The following is a 22,048-nucleotide window of genomic DNA, read 5'->3' as shown; positions in this document are numbered from 1 at the left end:
TCGATATCAGTTCAATTTATTACCATATCAGTAGTCGGTATAGTTTTCAATACCAAAAAGAAGTTTATTAGGAATACAACTTAATTTTCAATAAAACTTATATCAAAATTTTAGAAAGTTAATTAAACTTGACAACATATTTAGTTGTTACTTTTTTAGTTTTACAAACAAAGTTATAAGTGAAAAATATAATGAAATGATAAATAAAATATTATATTGGTTAAAAGTATATTTACCATTACCGTAACCATAACCATTACCTTACCATTATTACATAAAAAACTAATGTGAGGAAATAGTGTCAAGTGTCAACTGCGTGGCAGCTGGTCATTGGTTTTATCTTTTCCCAGCCTTTTTTTATTTGATCTTATATACAATAAACTTCAACTAATAAAACAAAACTCAACTTTGTAAATTCGATTTCCTGGGCATCATTAACACTAGATACCCAAGTTCGAAGTGTGCTTTTTTTAGCTATTTTATTTGCATCTACATATTTATATATATAAAAAATTAACTTTCTAATGCTCTAACAAAGATGTTGACCATAGGCAATCAACATATCAAGAATGTCTTTTTATTTTTTTGAACGTCATCCGAGTAAGGGTTACTATTGCACTTATTTTGATACATTTTTATGAAAATAATTCCTAGCTTTGGATACGAGAGTAATATTATAATAAGTTGGTGATGTTTATGTAATATTATAATAAATTGGCTGTTGTGCTTGCAGGTATTCATAAACAGAGAAATGACCTTGAATGTGAATTAAAAAGGATAATTAGGTTATCCTAAATTATATAACCTTCTATCAACATGAATCAAGAACCACTCATCCTATTTCTTCACAAAATCACTTACTTTTTAACAACATTAACACTAGATACCCAAGTTCGAAGTGTGCTTTTTTTTTAGCTATTTTATTTGCATCTACATATTTATATATATAAAAAATTAACTTTCTAATGCTCTAACAAAGATGTTGACCATAGGCAATCAACATATCAAGAATGTCTTTTTATTTTTTTGAACGTCATCCGAGTAAGGGTTACTATTGCACTTATTTTGATACATTTTTATGAAAATAATTCCTAGCTTTGGATACGAGAGTAATATTATAATAAGTTGGTGATGTTTATGTAATATTATAATAAATTGGCTGTTGTGCTTGCAGGTATTCATAAACAGAGAAATGACCTTGAATGTGAATTAAAAAGGGTAATTAGGTTATCCTAAATTATATAACCTTCTATCAACATAAATCAAGAACCACTCATCCTATTTCTTCACAAAATCACTTACTTTTTAACAACAACGAACAACAGAGGATGCCCCCACTCTTAAACAATTTGGATATGATTGTTCTTGTATATTTTCTGTTATACGTGCCCGGTTAACTTATTCTTTATGATGAGCTAGCTACTCATATATTATCATGTAAGTCAAGCATGGAGGATTAACCTTTTTTATATGATTCATCACTACACAAATCATCACAAGGATGATTCAGAGGGTCATGAATAACAAGGAACACATAACTAACTAATACGTTAACAAATAAATCATCAAGTGAGGTGTGGAACCAAGTTAGAATTGCCAAAGCATCCAAAGTTCACACTTGCATCAAACCTAAGTCTCACCATATGAACTATGGTAAACTTATGTGACTTCAACACTTCTGGTTGTATTGCACCCTTTCAAAACAGAAAGTTTAGAGGTGTTTGCACCTCTTAAACTCATAAGAATCTACTCCTAATAAGTCTCATAACCTTAGATAGGTTCAGTAACAAGTAGGCATAAGATAAAATCAAGAAAACATAGTTTTATGAAAGTATAATAAGTATTCTTTCAAAATAGAAAGTTTGGAACTCAAAATGGTATTGTTCCACCTCGGTTTGCCATGTTAAACCTGTGAAACATTCCTAAAGGTGTTCCAAGCTTTGTAGAAGAAGAAATGATGAAGAAAAGTTGAAGAAAAGTGAGTTTGCATATGTTTTTATAAATCAGAAAGTAAATCTGACTTTGGAGCCTTGTGTAAGTGATGTATCACGTGATTTCAACTTGGTGAATCTTGGATTACATCCTTGAAGGTCATCCAAGTATATTGGTACAAGAAATCATGAGAAAAAGTAGAAGAAAAGTGCACAAAACTCACTATTTTGAGCAAAGGTATAATCTGCCATAACTTGGAAAGTTGGATGAATTGAGAGGATTTGAGAGTGAATTGAGGTGCGTAAAGGGTTAAGGTAGTGTGGAAGACTTGTATTTGTAGTGTGGAGGTTAGGGTTAGTGTTAATTGTGAGTTAGTTGGGTAATAAAGACATTTAGGTAGAAGTTGAGTGTGAAGATCGACCAACCAGCGCGCAGATCAGCTTGGATGCGGATTGGCATGCGCCGCATGTCGCAGTAGGGAGAGTGTCTCCGTGCACGTGTCGCGGGGATGAGTCTCCAGGCAAAGTTTCTTATTTGGCACAAACAGTCCCTGAGGTTTGATTTATGGCATATTTTGAGGTATTACTTGTATGTGGAACATATAATTAGTATAAAATAGGATTAGAAGTAAAGGTTGAGTATGGTAAGTATATAATTAAGTATAGAACGTTTTAAGTCACATATTTACGGTAGTTGTTCGTAAGATAAACGTGCGTTTACGAGAATAACGAATATGTATTAGGTATGTATAAGATTTGAAAGTAAAACAAGTACGATTACTCGAAGTATAATTTAATTAAAAATATCAAGTTTTATTACAATTAGAGCGTCAGATTATAATGATTAGCAACAGGATAAGATTTCGAAAGAATACGAGTTTCTTTAAATGGAATACAAGGCAAGCTTTTCTAAATAAAGGAAGTTATAAAAAGCGAGGTGTTACAATCTCCCCTCATTTAGGAAATTTCGTCCCAAAATTTATTCAAGAGGAAGACTTTGTAAAAAGGTATTTTGGATTAAATGATTGACTAAAATCAGGATTTGGAGGTTTTGAAGTGTATTGAAAAAGTATGAAATTTGAGGAACGAAAGGGTCGGTTTGTAAAAGTAGTTCGTTTGGCTATGGTGATTTGAGGCATTTATCGTAAGTAAAACGTGCATGTGTGTGTATAGGCAAAGTGAGTTTGATTATGTTTGAATAGACCGACGGGTGTAGTATTTCAAAAGATGTTACCTAAGAAGAAAAGTTTTCGTATAAAGCAGTTTGCATTTTGAAGAAAAGTGCGGCCCCCATCGTAGGTTGTAAGAAAGTTTTATCCGTTTTAAGGAGAACCAGTAAAATCACATGTTTGTAGAAACTTGTTTATTTGTGAGAAACAGGAAGGCTAGGCATTTATTAAAAAGTTTTGAGGTAACATGCCGACTAAGTATGTTTGTGCGTAAATAAGAATGGAAGATAGTTTTAGAAAGCAAGGAAGTATTTTAGGGTTTGAACGTTAACTGATTTATTGTAAACAAGGTTTGTATAAAAGTCAAAGAATAATTGGGAATAATCGGGTATGAGTGTGAACGAACGATTCAGTAGATGAATGTAAGGATAGGAATGGTATGATTATTGGATACGATGCGAATATGAAGTGTTGAGGATGAGGTTTCGTCATGGATAATCGGATATCGCGCGTTTAGCAGTGTGTTTGTGAGTCATTAAAGTTTGTGTATCGTGTTTAAACAAGGTCTGCGAAACACCAATTTCTCATGGCACGTTTTACGAACGTTTGGTAACATGGTAAAAACACTTATATATAGGAAGTACCAACGGCGTATCCACCATGTTTTAAGCATGTTACGTCCGTTTGGTTATTCGGTGTCATGTTACGTTCCGTGTCTTACCATACACACTAGAACACCCTATGATTTTCATGCGCCTACCACTATAATCTCGTGTGCACCCGCGATTATATTGGTCGTCGCACGATCCGCATAGTTTGTACTAGTTGTGTATGAGTCAAGGTATACAATAACTTTGAAAAATGAGAATGTGTGCGTGTGATAGCGTATGAAAATTAAGCATGTGAGTATGAATGTGTTTAAGTATGTATGCGGCCCACGTAAGTGTACCACTTGGGTTATGCTCACGTATAGGTACAAATGTATGAATATGACTATGAATATAAGTATAAGCATGAATGTTAATGATTGCGTATATAGTATAAATTGAAACACAACGAATTTAAGCATATAAAATGATCAAGAATTTTGGGTATGTAAAAACGAAATGATATGTGTGTGCTTGATGTGAAATATTGATTTAAAATGTGTATGATGATATGCATGTGTAGTTGTTTGAGCAAATCATTGAGTTTATTAAATCAAAATGGATTGAGTTTGACTGGAATGTAGAATCAAGTTTGTCAATGTCAAAAGAGTATAAAATATCTATTGGTTATGCGGGATATATTTTGAAAAGAAAAAGGATATGGTATTATTGTTTCAAAAGGAATAGGGGATTTACGTATGTTGAAGATTGTCGGTTCCTATGAAGTCTCCTTGCCCACGTGTTTTGAAATTGGGATGATGTGTTGAGCGGTAACTGAAAAGATTATTGAAAACAGAAAGTTTTCTTTATTTAAAGTACTTCGTATTACAATACGTGAAGGTGTAGGGTCCCAAAAACCTCGCCTTGAGTACTTGGGACCATACCACAACCTCATCTTTTAACCCTCTTTAGACCTTGAGCGGCCGCGCACTGGTCCTACATAGAGAGCTTAGAAGAAAGACAACAGGCAACACCTGTGCGCCAAAAGGAAATTAATGAATCCTTGCGCCTTTCTCCATAACAAACATGGATAAAAATCCCAACGAGCACTCCCGCTTAAAATATACCCAGACTTGGATATTATTTACTTCACTGATACCACACGATAAGGAGTCACACTGGATTACGGCAGTAATCTTCTAGAAGACTCAATCGTGCACACTCCAGACAGTTATAACTGTCTGGCCACGTGTCATCATCCCAGGGTTCCCTTGAAGTCACGATGATGGCATGGAATTGAAGAGAAATCTCCACTTGCCCACTTTCCATGTGGCAATACCCCAGCCGTTGATCTAGATCGCGATCCGTGTGCTCTCACGTCCGATTAAGAGAGTTAACGGAGGGGAAAATAACCGCTTACGGAGTTAGCGTCTTCTGTTAACATTTCAATAACAGGTTTTCCCGCCCAAAACTTCGGCTATAAATAGAAGAGTAATTCAGGTATAATTCTCAAGTCACATTCACTTCACTTATACTTCTTCTTCTTCTTCTTCTTCAAATACCGGTACTTATTCTCACACCGGAGGGTGGTCACGGAGAGAACCTCCATTCTCCCCGTGGCGAGTCTAACGGTGTCTGTTTTGCAGCTATCGAGAAGAGAAGAAGATCTGTCCCCTTGAACCAAACGAGAAGAAACCAACCCTTTTTATGCAGAACCTAACCCCCTGGTTTATCTGATTCTGGTCATTTAACCAGTGTTTCTTCATTAGCGCCCACCGATTTCTCAGTTACATCTGTTTTTTCTCGTTTCGATTCATATTTTCTTCACTCTCTGTTTCATATGGCAGAGAATTCATCATTTCACCCATCAAGTCCTCGATCTGAATTCAAGGGTTTTGCAACCTGAGATGTCCAGGTCGACGGAATCATGGGAAGTAAAGAAAACAACAGCAGTCATTCGGAAGGAAATGACTCCATGATACAAACAGGAGTTCATAACCGTCCAGATCTACCCCTGGAAAGAACTCCAGAATACTGGTTCAAAAGATTCCAGATCGCTATGAACCAAATTTTCACACAAAACAACAGATCTGAGTTACCAAATGTCAGATCTGATACTCTGAAAGAAGGTAAAGGTAAATTTGACACTGTCGTATTGGACCCACAGATACCTAGTCAGTGGGACATCCAATCCAGTAATCATGATAAGACGATTCAAAAATCAGAAGATACCAACCACCAGGAAGCCTGAACCAAAGCAGATAAACATGGTGCAAGGAGGCCCTTCACGAAGGCCGAACAAACGAAGCCATAATCAGCATTGGAGAGAGTAGCAAGTTGTATTTCCAGTTGTCCCCGGAGGTCCTCAGGAAGAACGTCCAATAATTATCACCGGTATCTTCGACCACTACAGAACCGACTACATGTTCATAGATCCAGGAAGCTCGATGGATATAATCTATGAACAATGTTTCAAGCAACTTGATCCAGAAGATAAAACACGTTTAGAGCCAGTTGATTTTCCCCTCACTGGTTTTTGCAACGAAGCTGTGTTCCCATTGGGAAAAATTGCATTTCCTGTGACTCTCTCAGATGGCGAGCATTCGCGCACAGTCACAGTGAATTTCATGGTCATGCCAGCAACATCGCGCCACGATGTATTGCTGGGAAGAAAATCGCAAAGAGAATTCAGCATGATTACTTCGATTCCACATGTTGCTTGCGGCTTTCCAACGGAAACAGGAGTAGCAATTCTGTACTCAAGCAAGGAAGTCATGTACGTGGACGATGAACCACTAGCAAAGGTTGCCAAACCATCAGCACCAAACGAACCGGAAAAATGGGTTCTCAACGAAGAGTATCCAGAGCAGACCATCTTACTAGGGCACGCCATTTCACCCGCAATACGGATACAATTGAAGGAATTACTTTCAAACAATAAAGATATATTCGCCTGGTGCCCAGCAGACTGACTGGAGTCCCACGAGATATAGCGCAACACTGTTTGAACGTCCGCCCCTCAGCAGAACCCGTCCCGCAAGGAAGACGCAGTCTCAGCACTGAAAAAGCAAAAGTAATGAACGAGCAAGTAACAGAGTTACTCAACGCCGGGTTTCTGCGCGAAGTAAAATACCAGACCTGGGTCGCTAACCCAGTAATGGTTCAATAACATAATGGCGGATGGCTCATGTGTGTCGACTTCAAAGACCTCAACAAGGCATGCCCGAAGGATTGCTATGCGTTACCAGAAATAGACAAAAAAGTTGACTCTCTAGCGTCTTTCCACTGGAAGTGTTTTCTCGACTATTATAAAGGCTACCATCAGGTCCAAATGAAAGAGGAAGATGAAGACAAGATAGCCTTTCGTACAGATAAAGGCATCTTTTGCTAAACAAAAATGCCTTTTGGTCTCCGTAATGCAGGAGCCACTTACCAGCGCTTAATGGATACAGTCTTTGGGGAAGACATTGGTAAAACAGTTGAAGTATATATGGATGACCTCGTCATCATGAGCCAAGAAGAGGAAACCATGCTCGCAAACATTCAGCGTACGTTCGATTCTTTGCGCAGCGTTAACCTGAAACTTAACCCAACAAAATGCTCCTTCGGAATGGAAGAAGGAAAATTTTTGGGTTTCATAGTAACAAGAGACGGTTTTAAAGTGAATTCGGAGAAGGTACAAGCCATCCAGCTAATGCCGTTACCCGTAACAGTGAAAGAAATGCAACGACTCGCGGGACGATTAGCAGCCTTGAACAGATTCTTAGCAAATCACGCTGCAAAGTCCTATCCGTTCATTAGCACACTGCGCAATTGTGCCAAGAAGAGCCACTTCTAGTGGACACCAGAAGCGGAAACGACCTTCAAACAAATGAAGGAATGTCTAATTCAGTTGTCAACACTAACAGCACCGCGAGAAAAAGAACCGCTACTCTTGTATTTGTCCGTAGCAGAGGTAGCGGTCAGCGCAGTGTTAATGGTAGAACGGGAGAACATTCAGACCCCGATATATTATATTAGCAAGATGCTGACTGGCCCAGAGACGCGCTACTCGATGATATAAAAATTGGTCCTCGCGCTAGTACATGCATCACGACGACTACGCCGGTATTTCTCTGGTCATGTCATCGCAGTTCTCACTAATTATCACTTAGGCCAAATTCTATCCAAACCCGATGTCGCGGGGAGATTGGCTAAGTGGGCCATTAAGCTGAGAGGATACAATATCCTATATAGACCTCGGCCAGCAATCAAAGGGCAAGTTTTAGCAGACTTCGCCACAGAAGTTCCCATAGACAAAGTGCAGGAATGTGAAGCGATCCAAAACCCTATTCCAGTTTTCGACGATAGGGTTTGGACGTTGCACACAGACGGGGCTTCTAATGATGATGGAGCAGACGCAGGCCTGCGATTGGTTAGCCCAGACGATCACGAGCTTACATACGCCATACGCTTAGATTTCAAGAGCACAAACAACGAGGCAGAATATGAAGCGTTCCTGGCAGGCCTCCGTTTGGCGCTTAAAATGGGAGCAAAAAATCTTGAAGCTCACGTCGATTCAAAGTTAGTGGCCGAACAAGTTAATGGGCACTATGATGCAAGGGGTGAAGCCATGGCGTTATATCTGGAACAAGCGCGAATGCTTATCAGCCAATTCCAAACGTTCAAGACAATTCACATAAACAGAAGTGAAAATAAGCAACGGACGCATTAAGCAAATTGGCCGCCACCAGTTTCAGGCATCTAGCAAAAGAGGTGCGCATCGAGGTATTGTCCAATCCTTCCGTTCCTCTCAAACAAGTAAACATCGTTGAGGTCGGCAACCCATCCTGGATGTCTCCGATCATCATGTACCTACATCATAGCAAACTTTCGGAGGGAAAAGCGGAAGCTAGGAAGATCCAGAACAAAGCAATAAATTACGAAATGGCAAACAATATTTTATACTGGAAGTCATTCATGGGTCCGCTCCTACTCTGTGTGGACAAAACAGATGCGCAGTACTTAGTAAGAGAAATCCACGAAGGACTTTGCGGAATACATGCCGGACCGCGTATGGCAGTAGCAAAAATAATGAGCGCAGGCTACTATTGGCCGGGGATGCATGTGGACGCGGTGGAATTATTATGAAAGTGCGCAGCTTGCTAGCGCCACGCGCCAAAAACCCTTCGTCCGAAAAATCCTCTCGTACCGGTCACTGCTGCCTGGCCTTTCCAACAGTGGGGTATCGACCTTGTTGGACCATTCCCTGATGCGCCTGGCGCTGTGAAATTCATTATCGTGGCAGTTGACTATTTCACAAAGTGGGTTGAGGCCAAGGCATTAGCTTCAACCACAACAATGGTGGTGCGCAAATTTATATGGGAACATATCATTTGCAGATTCGGATTGCCATTGCGCATCATTTCCGAAAACGGCACTAACTTTGCCTCAGAAGATCTCCAGAAGTGGTTCAAGGAAATGAAGATTGAACACAACTTTGCTTCTATGGCGCACCCACAGGCAAATGGGCAAGTCGAAAGTATCAACAAACAAATCGTTGATGGCATAAAGGCGAGACTGGGGACAGCGTGCAGAGGATAGGTCGATGAGCTCCCTAGCATCTTATGGGCTCATCGTACCATCCCAAAAACCAGTACGGGAGAAACCCCATTTAGTCTGGTATACGGATCAGAGGCGGTAATCCCAGCCGAAATTGGCCTTCCATCACCGCGCATGCTTGCCATGGAGAAGCAAAATAATGAAACAGAACGAAGAATGGATTTAGATCTTCTCAAAGAAAGGCGCGAGAACGCCGCCATCGCAGAAGCAAGATATAATTCCAAACTTGAAAAGTACTACAACGTGCGCGTACGCATGTGTACCTTCGTTCCAGGGGACTTCGTCTTACGCGACAACGAAGCTTCCAATGCGGAAAAGCCGGGCAAGTTAGCACCAAAATGGGAAGGGCCGTACATTATCAATGAGGTCCTGGGCAAAAGGGCGTACACCCTAATAAGAATAGACGGAATAACTGTTCCTTGCACCTGGAACGCGCAGCAGCTGCGCAGGTGTTACATATAGCCAAGCTATTCAAGAAAGTCAGACTTATACAGGCAATGTATTTTTCTATTTTACTTTGTATTATCGGCTCTGCGCCCTATTAATGCAACAGTTATCCTTTTTCGTTTTACCGTTTGTTACAAATTGCATATAATTCTTTTGGTATACGCGAAAACAATATGGTAAACATTGTACGCCTCATGAACGGTCTAAATAAGTACAACCTCGCGCACATTTTAGACCTACGTTCACACATGAGCACAATACCATTCTCATTCGCTCTACCTAAACAAAGTAATTATCCATATGCAACATATTGTAATCCAAACACAACTTATACACTGTCAAGGCAAATATGCACAGCAGTACATCAAAAATGTTACTAGTGCAGCAAAAGCACTTTAACAACCATTTACAAAAACACAACAGTGTTTCTTCAAAAGTATCAGTTGCAAAATAAACATACCTACAACCTCAACAGAGGTATATAACATTTCCCTAAACCAACCTAACTAAGAGGATCAACAGTAGGCTCGTCACTGGCGGCAACTGTTATCTGATCACCATGAGAAGATTCAGAACGACGTCTATTCCGGCGACGGTACACTAGCAAGCATCCACCCCTCTGATTAGCCGGAAAACGTTCCGACAAGGCATCAGCAGATAATGAAACAACCCCTTCATCACCCGCATCTTTCGGCCGGCAAGATTTGTAACCGGAGCCCACAGATGTGTGAAAAGCGAAACTAGGAGGTTCCTCAATTCTGGTAACCTCCAATGGCGGCGAATTAGCAAGGCGAAGAAGACCTTCAGCGGCCTCGTAGATTCTCAAGATCTCCAACAATCTTCGAGAACGAGAGGATTGTCTGGTCCTCATATCTCCAAATCAGGTAAAAAGTTCACAACTACCAAATGTATATATAATGGAAATACCAGCATCGATAAAGGAAAAATCATCATGATCAAACTATCAAATCATCTCCCCCTAAACGACGCTACCAAAAAAACGTCATGTCTCATTAAATGAAGTCTAACAGCGTCTGCACATATCCCAAAGAAAGAAGATGAAAGGGTACTGCACATATTCATTTTTTATTTACAAATGACGTAATAAAACGTCAGATCATGATTAAGCAAGATCAGACCAAAGAAGGAAATTCACAAATTTCCTTCAGTAACAATTTTCAAACAGAGTCATAATAAGCAAGAGTATCTTCTCCCAGAAGATTCCCCATTTTCGCGCCAAAAACTCTACAGCAAAAAGCAACTTTCTCTCATAGTCCAGTGCTCCACTTACTTACATAAGAGCAACACTAGACTGGGGGGACTTGAAGGGGTAAGGTCCCAAAAACCTCGCCTTGAATACTTGGGACCATACCACAACCTCATCTTTTAACCCTCTTTAGACCTTGCGCGGCCGCGCACTGGTCCTACAAAGAGAGCATAGAAGAAAGACAACAGGCAACACCTGCGTGCCAAAAGGAAATTAATGAATCCTTGCGCCTTTCTCCATAACAAATAGGGATAAAAATCCCAGCGAGCACTCCCGCTTAAAATATACCCAGACTTGGATATTATTTACTTCACTGATACCACACGATAAGGAGTCACACTGGATTACGGCAGTAATCTTCTAGAATAGTCAATCGTGCACACTCCAGACGGTTATAACCGTCTGGCCACGTGTCATCATCCCAGGGTTCCCTTAAAGTCACGATGATGGCATGGAATTGAAGAGAAATCTCCACTTGCCCACTTTTCATGTGGCAATACCCCAGCCGTTGATCTAGATCACGATCCGTGTGCTCTCACGCCCGATTAAGAGAATTAACGGAGGGGAAAATAACCGCTTACGGAGTTAGCATCTTCCGTCAACATTTCAATAACAGGTTTTCCCGCCCAAAACTTCGGCTATAAATAGAAGAGTAATTCAGGTATAATTCTCAAGTCACATTCACTTCACTTATACTTCTTCTTCTTCAAATACCGATACTTTTTCTCACGCCAGAGGGTGGTCACGGAGAGAACCTCCATTCTCCCTGTGGCGAGTCTAACGGTGTCTGTTTTGCAGCTATCAAGAAGAGAAGAAGATCTGTCCACTTGAACCGAACGAGAAGAAACCAACCCTTTTTATGCAGAACCTAACCCCCTGGTTTATCTGATTCCGGTCATTTAACCAGTGTTTATTCAATACGAAGAGTTGTTTTTAGAAACTTTTATGAAAACTTCGATCATTGAAAAGAATTTCAGCAAAGATGAACTTAGTGATTTTGAAAAGAGTTTTAGCAAAACGATTTATTGATTTTGAAAAGAGTTCTAGCAAATGACTTTATAACATCTATGAGATTTTATAAGCTTGTGAGAAAAAGTTGGTTTAGTCTCCAATTGAGAACAAATGTCTTTAGTATAATGATATAATGTGAACTTGTTTTAGTGAGTAGGTCGAGAATGAAATTCATGGGCAAGAGATTCATTAGACCGATTAAGTTGATAGGTAGCATTTCATAAAATTTTGAAAATCGGGTGATAAAACGTTTAAGGTATAATTAGGAATTTTGTATATGGGAACTATGTAAAATAGATTGTAGGGTAAGAAATACGTTTGATAAAACAATGATTTTGAAATTTTGCATAAGTAAAAATTTGACAAAATGATAAACGATTTAGGTATGAGATTTGATCGTGTGGTTGGCATAATAAAGTCTCTTGAAAAGAAAGTTTGGTAACGATCACCAAGGTAAGGGAATCACCCCTAGTTCGTTGGTGAGGTCGTTTTAAGAAGGGAAGGAGCGGAGCTAATCGTCAAGGAAAGGAAATCACTCCTATCTTGGTGATAAGCCTCCATTTAGGGATTTCGGGAAATGTAAATCGTGTTGGTGACGTTTTTGAAATCATGCATGTAAATAACGTATAAGTATATGAAAAGATTTAGTATGATGTGTGTGTAACCATCTTGAAAATAATTTGAATTTTTGGAAAGGAAAGTTTGAATCATGATAAGAGAAAAAAATTGATATTGTAAAATGGAAGTTTGATTAAAACTCGGATTGTTCCGAAACGGAACTTTTGACTAAACCAAAGTGGTCGAAAGTTCTTTCGAGTTTGGGAAGGATGCTTTGGCTTAATAGGTGGAATACTCTCGATGAAATTTTGGTTAACAATATTCACCCTTCCGGTTACTACATGTTTCAAATGAATCGAAAGTTTGAGACTTGGTGGGATTTCAAAAATCGAGGAGTGGGACTAGTTGACAAGATGTGGGTTTCACCCCTAACTTGACAACGTCGTACCCTAAGTGCGTTTAGTACTCGTCGGGTCAAGAAAGTTAATTCCGACACGTTGACAAGGGTCCAATATGTAACAACCCTCGGAAAGATCCATAAACAAAATCCGAAGTATGCACGATAAAGCTAAAAAACCTGATGGTTGATGAAACGACCCGCGCAAAATGTACCTTTAGTAGACTCGTAATTATAAATCGAACCATTTAAGATCAACACTCAAACATACGCGATAAGCACTAGCACAAAAATCGAGGAAAATGCGCGATTGGAAGAAAAGGGCGGCCAAGGACACGCGTCACGACACTGCGACACGTGTCAGACCTACGTGGAACACATGGCGACCGAAGCCAGGTCAACCCTCCCCGCGACACGTGCTAGGGAAGGCCAGAACGTGCGTGACACGCGGGAGGTGCAAGTTTGGGGTATATAACAGGCAGCAGTGGGACTGAAGTCTGTGCACAAGTTCGATCAACTTTTGACGAACTTATTCTCTCGTATCTCCATTTCTTTGCACAACACCCCTAAACCCTAAATCTCTGCTCGTTATCAGGGTAATAACTCTAATCACGGACACGGTACTATATTCGATTGATTGAAACTGATCCAACGGATGTTTAAGTGATGCATGTATACGGCTATACTTTGTCATTTGTTGTGAGTTTTGATCTCGTGATTATCGTTAAAGTTAAATTGGGTTAATACGCTAATACGAGTTCCATTGTATCAAGCATTAGAACTCATATTCAGGAAGCTGTTAAACTAGAATACTTAGCGATTAAGTAAACTTAGTAGTTAAGTATACTTAATGGTAAGTAAACTTAGTGGCTAACAAAACTTAATGGTTAAGTAAACTTAATAATTAAGTAAACTTAATGGTTATGTAAAACTTAGCAGTTAAGAAAACTTAATAGCTAAGGAAACTTAACAGGAAAGGAAACTTAGCAGTTAAGCAAGCTGAGTAAGTTAATTAATTAATCAGCTAAGTAAATTACTTAACTAAACAGTTAAGGTAAATTAAATTAGATAAACAACTACGTAAGATAATCAGTTAAAAAGCTCTGTAAACTTGACAGCTAAAACAATTAAGTAAACTTAATAGATAAGTAAACTTAATCAGTAAGAAAAACCTAATAAATAAAGGAAACTTAATAAGTAAGAAAACTTCATAACTAAGAAAGAAATATGCCTTACCTATAAATAGGAGCCTAGGATTTCATTCTTCCTTGCTCATTTTTTTTCTTCTTTTCTCTATACGTTGGTGTTCTAACCAATAATCACCGATGCGATATTCTGTCCGATCGATTCGGGAACCAACTAACGAATGCCAAAGTGCTGTCTAAATAAGACTATACTTTGTGAATTTCGTTAAGGTTCTGATCTCGTGACCATCGTCAGGTTTGATGTGGTTTTACACTAATACGTATTCCACTCTGTTAAACTAAACTCCGGTCCATAAACCTACTATCAAACAAGTTGTATAATCATCAGAAGACTTAGAATCAAGATGCTTGTTTAATCAAGACTATATGCTAACAAGGTGAGTCATTCTGTTTTATCAAAGTTTCTTTGTAAAACCCTAAACGTTTTCCAGTTATAAGTACAGGGATTAAGTCTTTGCAAATCTTTAATTAATGGCAGTAAGTGGGGGTATTGTGCACATTACTACTGATTTATCACTTCTAGGTGGGCGAGCCTAATTAGTGATATGTCCACAGTTATAGATCCGGTCGAGTGACAACTAGACCAGATAATTATAGGATAAGGGGCAAATATAAAAACTCTTAATGCTGTAAATTATAACAAAGTTGTAAATTGCAGTGATTAAGTCTTTACCAATCTTGAAGGAGCAAATGTAAAAACTCTTAATACTGTAAATTATAACAAATATGTTTTTGTACAAAAGTGAATGAACTCTCCAGTATTTCCTGCTAATCAAATGTTTTTAAAACGCGTTTCAGGTGATTACAGTAGATTGGAATAAGAGTGATGATACGGCACCGAAAGACTTAAAGAAGTGGCTTATTTTATCAATTAAGTTAAAGTAAGAAAATGTTGTTCCATATATTTGGGTTTATCCCATATTAAAGCTACCTTTGTAAAACATGGGTTTATTCTCATTTGTTTAATAAATAAAATCCGGTGTTTCTAAACTCTGGTATTTTCCTAACTCACGGTCCTGATGAAATTTTCCGCTACAATATTTTCAAAATAACCACCAGTACCACTTGACTGCTCGCGGCTCCCGTCCAGGATGTGGTCGGGGGTTGTGACACAATAGATTTGAAATGGATTTTTTCCATTAAGGTAAGGATTTCACTCCTGATGGCGAAATTTATGCAAAAAGAATAAGTGGATTGAGAATCATTCACCAAATGGTGGGTTTCACGGTTATTTTGGTGAAGTCATCTCGTTTGTATAATACGAATGTTTTTCGAGTTTAACATAATCGTGTAAAATGGCCTTAGGAAAGGCGTACCTTTTGAAATAGTGAAACAAGTATGAGCACATAAAAGGCATTTCAAGAATTTAGCACATAAAAGATGTTTCAAGAAATTAGCACATAAATCAAGTATGGTCGAGTGTGGTGCTTAACTATAGACTAGGTCAAAAGCATGGCAATTTTCCTAATTCCCTATAGTTATGGCTCTGATACCAACCTGTCACACCCCAACCGATGGCGGAAACATCGGAGTGAGATGAAATAGATTGCTCGAGACTTCATAACACTAAATTGTGACAAGTATCTAATAATAAATTTCATTTCATTGATAAAAGAATTAATTACATTGTTTGAAATCGAATACAACATGCTGAAACAAAATGAATTACATTACAACAAGTATTAAAGCTTTAAAGTGCGTTTCTAGGCATCCTACTAAGTTCCGTGCATCATCATCATCATCGTAATCATACAACATGTTTTAAGGTATAATTCAATACAAAAGTATTGGCGATCATAAAAGTTTTGGTGTACTAGCATATAAGTATATAAAAGAGAACAATCCACATGGAAAACCTAGTTATCAAGATTAACGTATGAACTGGCATGTGAACAAACAAGTCAACCCAAGGTTTAACGCAAGTATGAATGAATGCCTTAACATAACCTCAAGTTCACGGGCGGTGCGTTACTCCTATAGCGCTATACATGTTAAGGGTAGGCTCGTACGAAGTTAATGACACATTTATCACAAAACGAGCAACCCCAGATTAATGAATCAAGCATAACATATTAGTAAGCATGTATTGGATTGTTTGTATGATTGCATAAAAGTATGTATATTGAGTGTGTTTTGTATATGTAAACATGTTGCACCCAAAAAGTGTAGAAACGGTAAAAAGGGCGTCGAGTATACTCACAATATTGCAAAGCCTTCCGATTATCCATGGGTGACGAGTTGTTTATGAATAAGGAATTAAGGGTAAGGTTCTACAACGTTTAAGAAGTAATTAGATTTGGGGTTTAGATTTTAAAGTACAAAAAGTATGTATTTATAAAAGTATTATCTAGTCTAAGTACTCGTAGTGACACTAAGTTGTATGTGATTTCATGTGTCCTAGTTTGCCCATTAGAATCGAAAACTAGTGACTTAGAATCGTGGATAAGTTACTACTAGAAAATTGGGCAATTGTGACCAAAATTTGCTACCGAAAAAAATGGTAGCAAATTTAGCCACCGATTTGCCACGAAAATGAAAATAAGTGTATTTATCATGATACGGTAGCAAAGTGGTTGCAATTTTTGCCACCTTTTTATTTTCGGTGGCAAATTGTGTGAAAAATACGCAAAACCATAAAAAATAAAAAGGTATTTGTTAATTGTGACCATGTTACCGGTGGCAACATGAAAATTCAAATAAGCAGGTTATTTTCCTATTAGATCCGCGTGCTTTAAAAGTCAAATAATTATATAACCCGATAAAGAAACACACAAACACACGTCTCTCTCATCATCCACCTGGGTTTAGGGTTTCAAATAGAGGATATCAATCGATCTGAAACCCAAATGCACCATCCAAAATGTCTCAAACTAGAAAGTTAATGCCCAATCTAGACCAAAACAGCATGAAATCCTCAATCTCACCGTCCTCAAGAGGATGGATCCATACATCGAGGAGATCTTAATCACTGCTGCACACATCACCTTGTACGAGTTCAACGTCAACCTCAATCAATGGGTAAATTCATGTTTTTAGCTTTGATTATGGTTAATTATGGTCCCAATTTGAAATCTATTGGTTTTTTAGAATAAATTTTGGGTTTATACTTTTAGGTTATGCTTTTGTTCTTATTTTGAATTGTTATTTGATTGGTCTAATATGACTTTAGGTTAATTAACCTTTATTGTCTATACTTTTGTCTACTAAAGATGGGAGCCCGTCTTTTTCATCCGGAAGGTAAAAGTACATTGCAAACTCTCGGTGATCTTCACCTTGTAAGTAGAGAAGTTGTAGTACTTTGAAACCATCATATTGACACACAAATTGTGTTTTGCCGTTCGTCATGACAGGAACGGTAATTGTGCTGCCATCAAGGAGATGGAAATCGGCATCTACTGTGGATGAGCGGTTGAACTTCTCGAGCCATGCTCCCTTAAAGTAGATTGCATTTGCAAAGATTAGCCATGTCAGATTGTTAACTGAGTTAGGAGGAAGGAGTTGTTTGATAAGCCTGTTCGTTTGCTTTTCTACCCATAGATTAACTTCATCAGCTACCTCATCCGCCTACATTAAACATCTACCAATCAAAAAATATTGATTCATATTACAACAATTGTCAAATGCAGGAATCATCACCAACAGAACTTTTTCATATTGGAATCAATCAAATAAAAATAAACACAGCAATTTCTTGTTTACTAAAAAAGAACGAAGCAAACAACCAAAGAATTTACGAAGCAAACAACAATTTCTTGCCCGTTTACCAACTATCTCGATGTAAATTCATAACACAAAAAATTTACGATTATTTTAAAGAATAACATAAACTAACACATCTATTTATACTAAACTAATTACTTGCTAAACAAGAAATCTTATTAGAATCAAATTTTAATTCAAACTCCTAATAATATTCATCGTCTCACCATATTAATAAAATAAATTCTACAAATCATCTCCTAAGTTAAACATAATGACTCAATAAATATATCCTATTAACAGAATTCTCTTCAACCCATTTGAACCCTTCTTCAGTTCATGTGTTCAGTAATGATCAGATCACCATGAAAATGGAGCAAAACAAGCTTTCATGAAGCAGCAGTGGGATACAAAAAATGGAGAAATTATCATCAACCAGACGCCATGGTGGTCACCACTCATGTCTTCCGGTGGCATTCGGCTCCGTCTCGACATGGCGACATGGTGCGTGCCATGGTGGGCGCCATTCACGTCTATCGGGTTTATCTTTGATTGGTTTCAATTTAATTCTCGACTCAAAATTCATCGTAGGCTTCACCGGGTTCATGATCGCCATTGGTGCGGCGATTGTGATGGTAGTAGTGGCCCATTTTATGCGAGGGACCGCTGAGTGTGGTGGGTCAAGTACACCTAATGGCGGAGTTGTATTCGTTGTCGATTCTTTGGTCGGTGGTGCAAACGGGTCAGTCAACAACTGTGGTTTTGGTCGGTTGGTGCCATCGAAGATGTGAAGGTGAAATGTTGGTGGAGGTGGGTTGTTGTTGGCCGGTTTCGGCGGTGGTTGTATTTGGTCTCCCTGATTTGGGAAATGGGTGTTTGGTTTGGTCCGGCATAGGACGTGAACTTTAGCTACGCAAAACATGACTATATTGACTCTCACTATCTATGATTAAGGTTCTATCTTTGTTGTACTAATGGCTTTGTTTTTTTTACTTGTTCTTGTAGGAGGATTAATGGAAGCAAATTTCCCTGTTGGGACAGAGGTATGTGCTATCGTTAGTGTGTAGTTTGTTATTTTACTTGTTCTACTTATTGGTTTTACATGTTAATGATAGAGGTATGTGCAAATTTGTGAGAAACAGAACTAAGCAAGTTTTTTTTGTCATTTGTCAAACCGTTCAGGATGCATTTGAAGAGGGTGGGGTACTACATGGGAAGAAAGTTTATCTCTTCAGTTGTACAGAGCGTAAGTAGACATGGAACTTAGTTCGTTCGATTTTGAAAGCCACATGCTTGTGTACCTCAAGTCTAGAATGTTAACTGATGTATCACACATTATTCATTATACTCTTTATTCTTTGTTTTTGTGGTTAACGTGACTTGATATTTTCTTGTACAGCACAATTGATCTTTTTTAATGGTCAATCAAAAGTAACCTGCATACTTGTAGTGGTTGCGGTAAGTATAACAAAAATTTTCCCCTTTTCTTTCAGTTTGTATTCATTTTTTACTGTTTACATTCTGCAAGATTTTACTGTTTAATTAATGATCATAATATTGTTGTTGTTTGCACTGATATTAATTCTATCTCTACAGGGGTTCTCAAGTTGAAAGACTCAAATCTCAAATATATATACTTGTGTCCAAAGAAGGTATCCATTCTTATTGAAGTTCTGTCTTCGTGCTTGTTTACATGGTTTTTTGGTGGTGGTTTAATTTTTCTTTTCCGTTATTTATTTGATTCTTGATGATTTTACTCTTATGTTTTTATAACTCTGTTTTTGTGTTTTTATATAGAATTTGTTATCATATGTATGGAACACGAATGATTACAGTTAGGATGAAAAACTTCTCACATTTGGCTATAGTTTTGGACACTTTAATGTACTTCATGCTTTTTTTAATGCTAATTAGTAAATGAAGACCTATGTAGTTAATATCGGTCCCCTAGTAAAATATTGGTGTCATGTATCGGCGATATTGACCTATACATAGTTCTGACTTCTTGATTTTGTTCATTGTTTGTTTTGTAGATTGAAAAGTCGAACTTGGTTATCAAGGAGCTCATTAAAGATAAGGATGAAGAAAAAGAAAGGTTAAATGGAGTTATTGCATGCTTGTTGGCTGAAAAAGAAAAAGATAAGGTGGACAAAGATGTCATGCTCAATAGGATGTCACAAATTGAAGCTATGTTAACCGCTATGATTCGAAGATAGGCTATAATAATTGGTTTTGAATGTTTATCATATTAGGATAATTTCAGTAATTTGATTTTTAGTTGGCATTTATATTAGAATGTTTTATAATTTTATATATTTTTGGGATTTTGTAATTTTATTTGATTATTTTATATAAATTTGTAACATTATAGAAATATCTTATGATGAAAAAAGCATTGAAAATGGAAAATATGGAAATAGAGAAACCGCTATAGTAGCAAATTTTTTAATGAAATAGTAGCAAATATGTCATTAAATGGTAATAAATTTTCACTGAAAATGGTGGCTAAATGGAAGCAACGTCAGTGGCTAAATGGTACCAAAACGGTGGCAAAAAAAACCCGTCACAACTTGGTAGCAAACAAGGCCATCGAGTAGCAAACATGAGCGGTCACAAATAATTTTGACCTTTTTGTGGTGGCAAAAATTTGGTAGCAAAGTATAAAAGTGGTGGCTATTTGGTGGCAATAGGGCAATTGACACGGGTGTTTTTGCCACCGCATTTTCGGTTACAAAATGGTGGCAATAGGGCAATTGCTACCGTTTTGCTACCGAATATGCGGTGTCAAAAGCCATATTTTCTGGTAGTGCCCAAGTTTATGATGAATAGCCATAAACCGATTATTATCAAAAACTTGGCCAAGTTCATATATATATATATATATATGTATATTTATATAGTTATATTAATAATCTAAGCTCAGTCCATCATAGATTGTCATATATTATCATGTAAGTCAAGCATGAAGGATTAACCTCTTTATATTTACCACTACACAAATCATCACAAGGATCCTTCGGAGGGTCATGAATAACAAGGAACACATAACTAACTAATACGTTAACAAATAAATCATCAAGTGAGGTGTGGAACCAAGTTAGGATTACCAAAGCATCTAAAGTTCACAATTGCATCAAACATAAGTCTCATCATATAAACTATGGTAAACTTATATGACTTCAACACTTGTGGGTTATATTGCACTCTTTCAGAAAAAAAAAAGTTTAGAGGTGTTTGCACCTCTTAAACTCATAAGAATCTACTCCTAACAAGTCTCATAACCTTAGATAGGTTCATGAACAAGTAGGCATAAGATAAAATCAAGAAAACATAGTTTAATGAAAGTATAACAAGTATTCTTCCAAAACAGAAAGTTTGGACCTCAAAATGGTGTTGTTCCACCTCGGTTTACCATGGCATACCTGTGGGAACAATCCTAGAGGTGTTCCAAGCTTTGTAGAAGAAGAAATGATGACGAAAAGTTGAAGAAAATTGAGTTTACATATGCTTTTATAAATTAGAAAGTAAATTTGACTTTGGAGCCTTGTGTAAGTGATGTATCACGTGATTTCACCTTGGTAAATCTTGGATAACATCCTTGAAGGTCATCCAAGTATATTGGTACAAGAAATCATGAGAAAAAGTAGAAGAAAAGTGCTCAAAACTCACTGTTTTGAGCAAAGGTATAATCTGACATAACTTGGAAAGTTGGATGAATTGAGAGGATTTGAGAGTGAATTAAAGGTGTGTAAAGGGTTAAGGTAGTATGGAAGACTTGTATTTATAGTGTAGAGGTTAGGGTTAGTGTTAATTTTGAGTTAGTTGGCTAATAAAGACATTTAGGTGGAAGTTGAGTGTAAAAATCGACCAACCAGCGCGCAGATCAGCTTGGATGCGGATTGGCACGCGCCACGTGTCGTGGTAGGAAGAGTGTCTCCGTGCGCGTGTCGCAGGGATGAGTCTCCGGGAAAAGTTCTTATTTGGCATAAACAGTCCCTAAGGTTTGATTTATGGCATATTTTGAGGTATTACTTGTATGTAGACATATAATTAGTAAAAAACAGGATTAGAAGTAAAGGTTGAGTATGGTAAGTATATAATTAAGTATAGAACGTTTAAAGTCACGTATTTATGGTAGTCGTTCGTAAGATAAACATGCGTTTACGAGAATAACGA

At 37.7% G+C, this 22,048-nt stretch overlaps 1 protein-coding gene across 1 annotated transcript; it reads right to left on the bottom strand.

Annotated features, from left to right (window-relative positions):
- Positions 1–17,347: 17,347 nt before the first annotated feature.
- Positions 17,348–18,129, bottom strand: LOC110901785 (serpin-ZX-like). Its single transcript, XM_022148568.1, has 2 exons — positions 18,100–18,129; positions 17,348–17,737 (listed from the first exon to the last, which is right to left on the bottom strand). Exons 1-2 carry the CDS (start codon positions 18,127–18,129, stop codon positions 17,348–17,350), a joined length of 420 nt encoding a protein of 139 aa, XP_022004260.1.
- Between the last annotated feature and the right edge of the window lie 3,919 nt (positions 18,130–22,048).

The sequence above is a fragment of the Helianthus annuus genome, chromosome 13 (assembly GCF_002127325.2).
Source record: "Helianthus annuus cultivar XRQ/B chromosome 13, HanXRQr2.0-SUNRISE, whole genome shotgun sequence".
In the NCBI taxonomy this organism is placed as follows: domain Eukaryota; kingdom Viridiplantae; phylum Streptophyta; class Magnoliopsida; order Asterales; family Asteraceae; genus Helianthus; species Helianthus annuus.
The sequence above is the reverse complement of the archived record's forward strand: the minus strand, read 5'-3'. Positions and strand labels throughout refer to the sequence as shown.

Excerpts from the sequence above, each read along its gene's own strand:
- LOC110901785 (XM_022148568.1), bottom strand. The coding sequence starts at position 18,129 with ATGATTTGTAGAATTTATTTTATTAATATG. Across the intron at positions 17,738-18,099 it reads GAATTTATTTTATTAATATG|GCGGATGAGGTAGCTGATGA; the intron begins GTGAGACGATGA and ends TGTTTAATGTAG.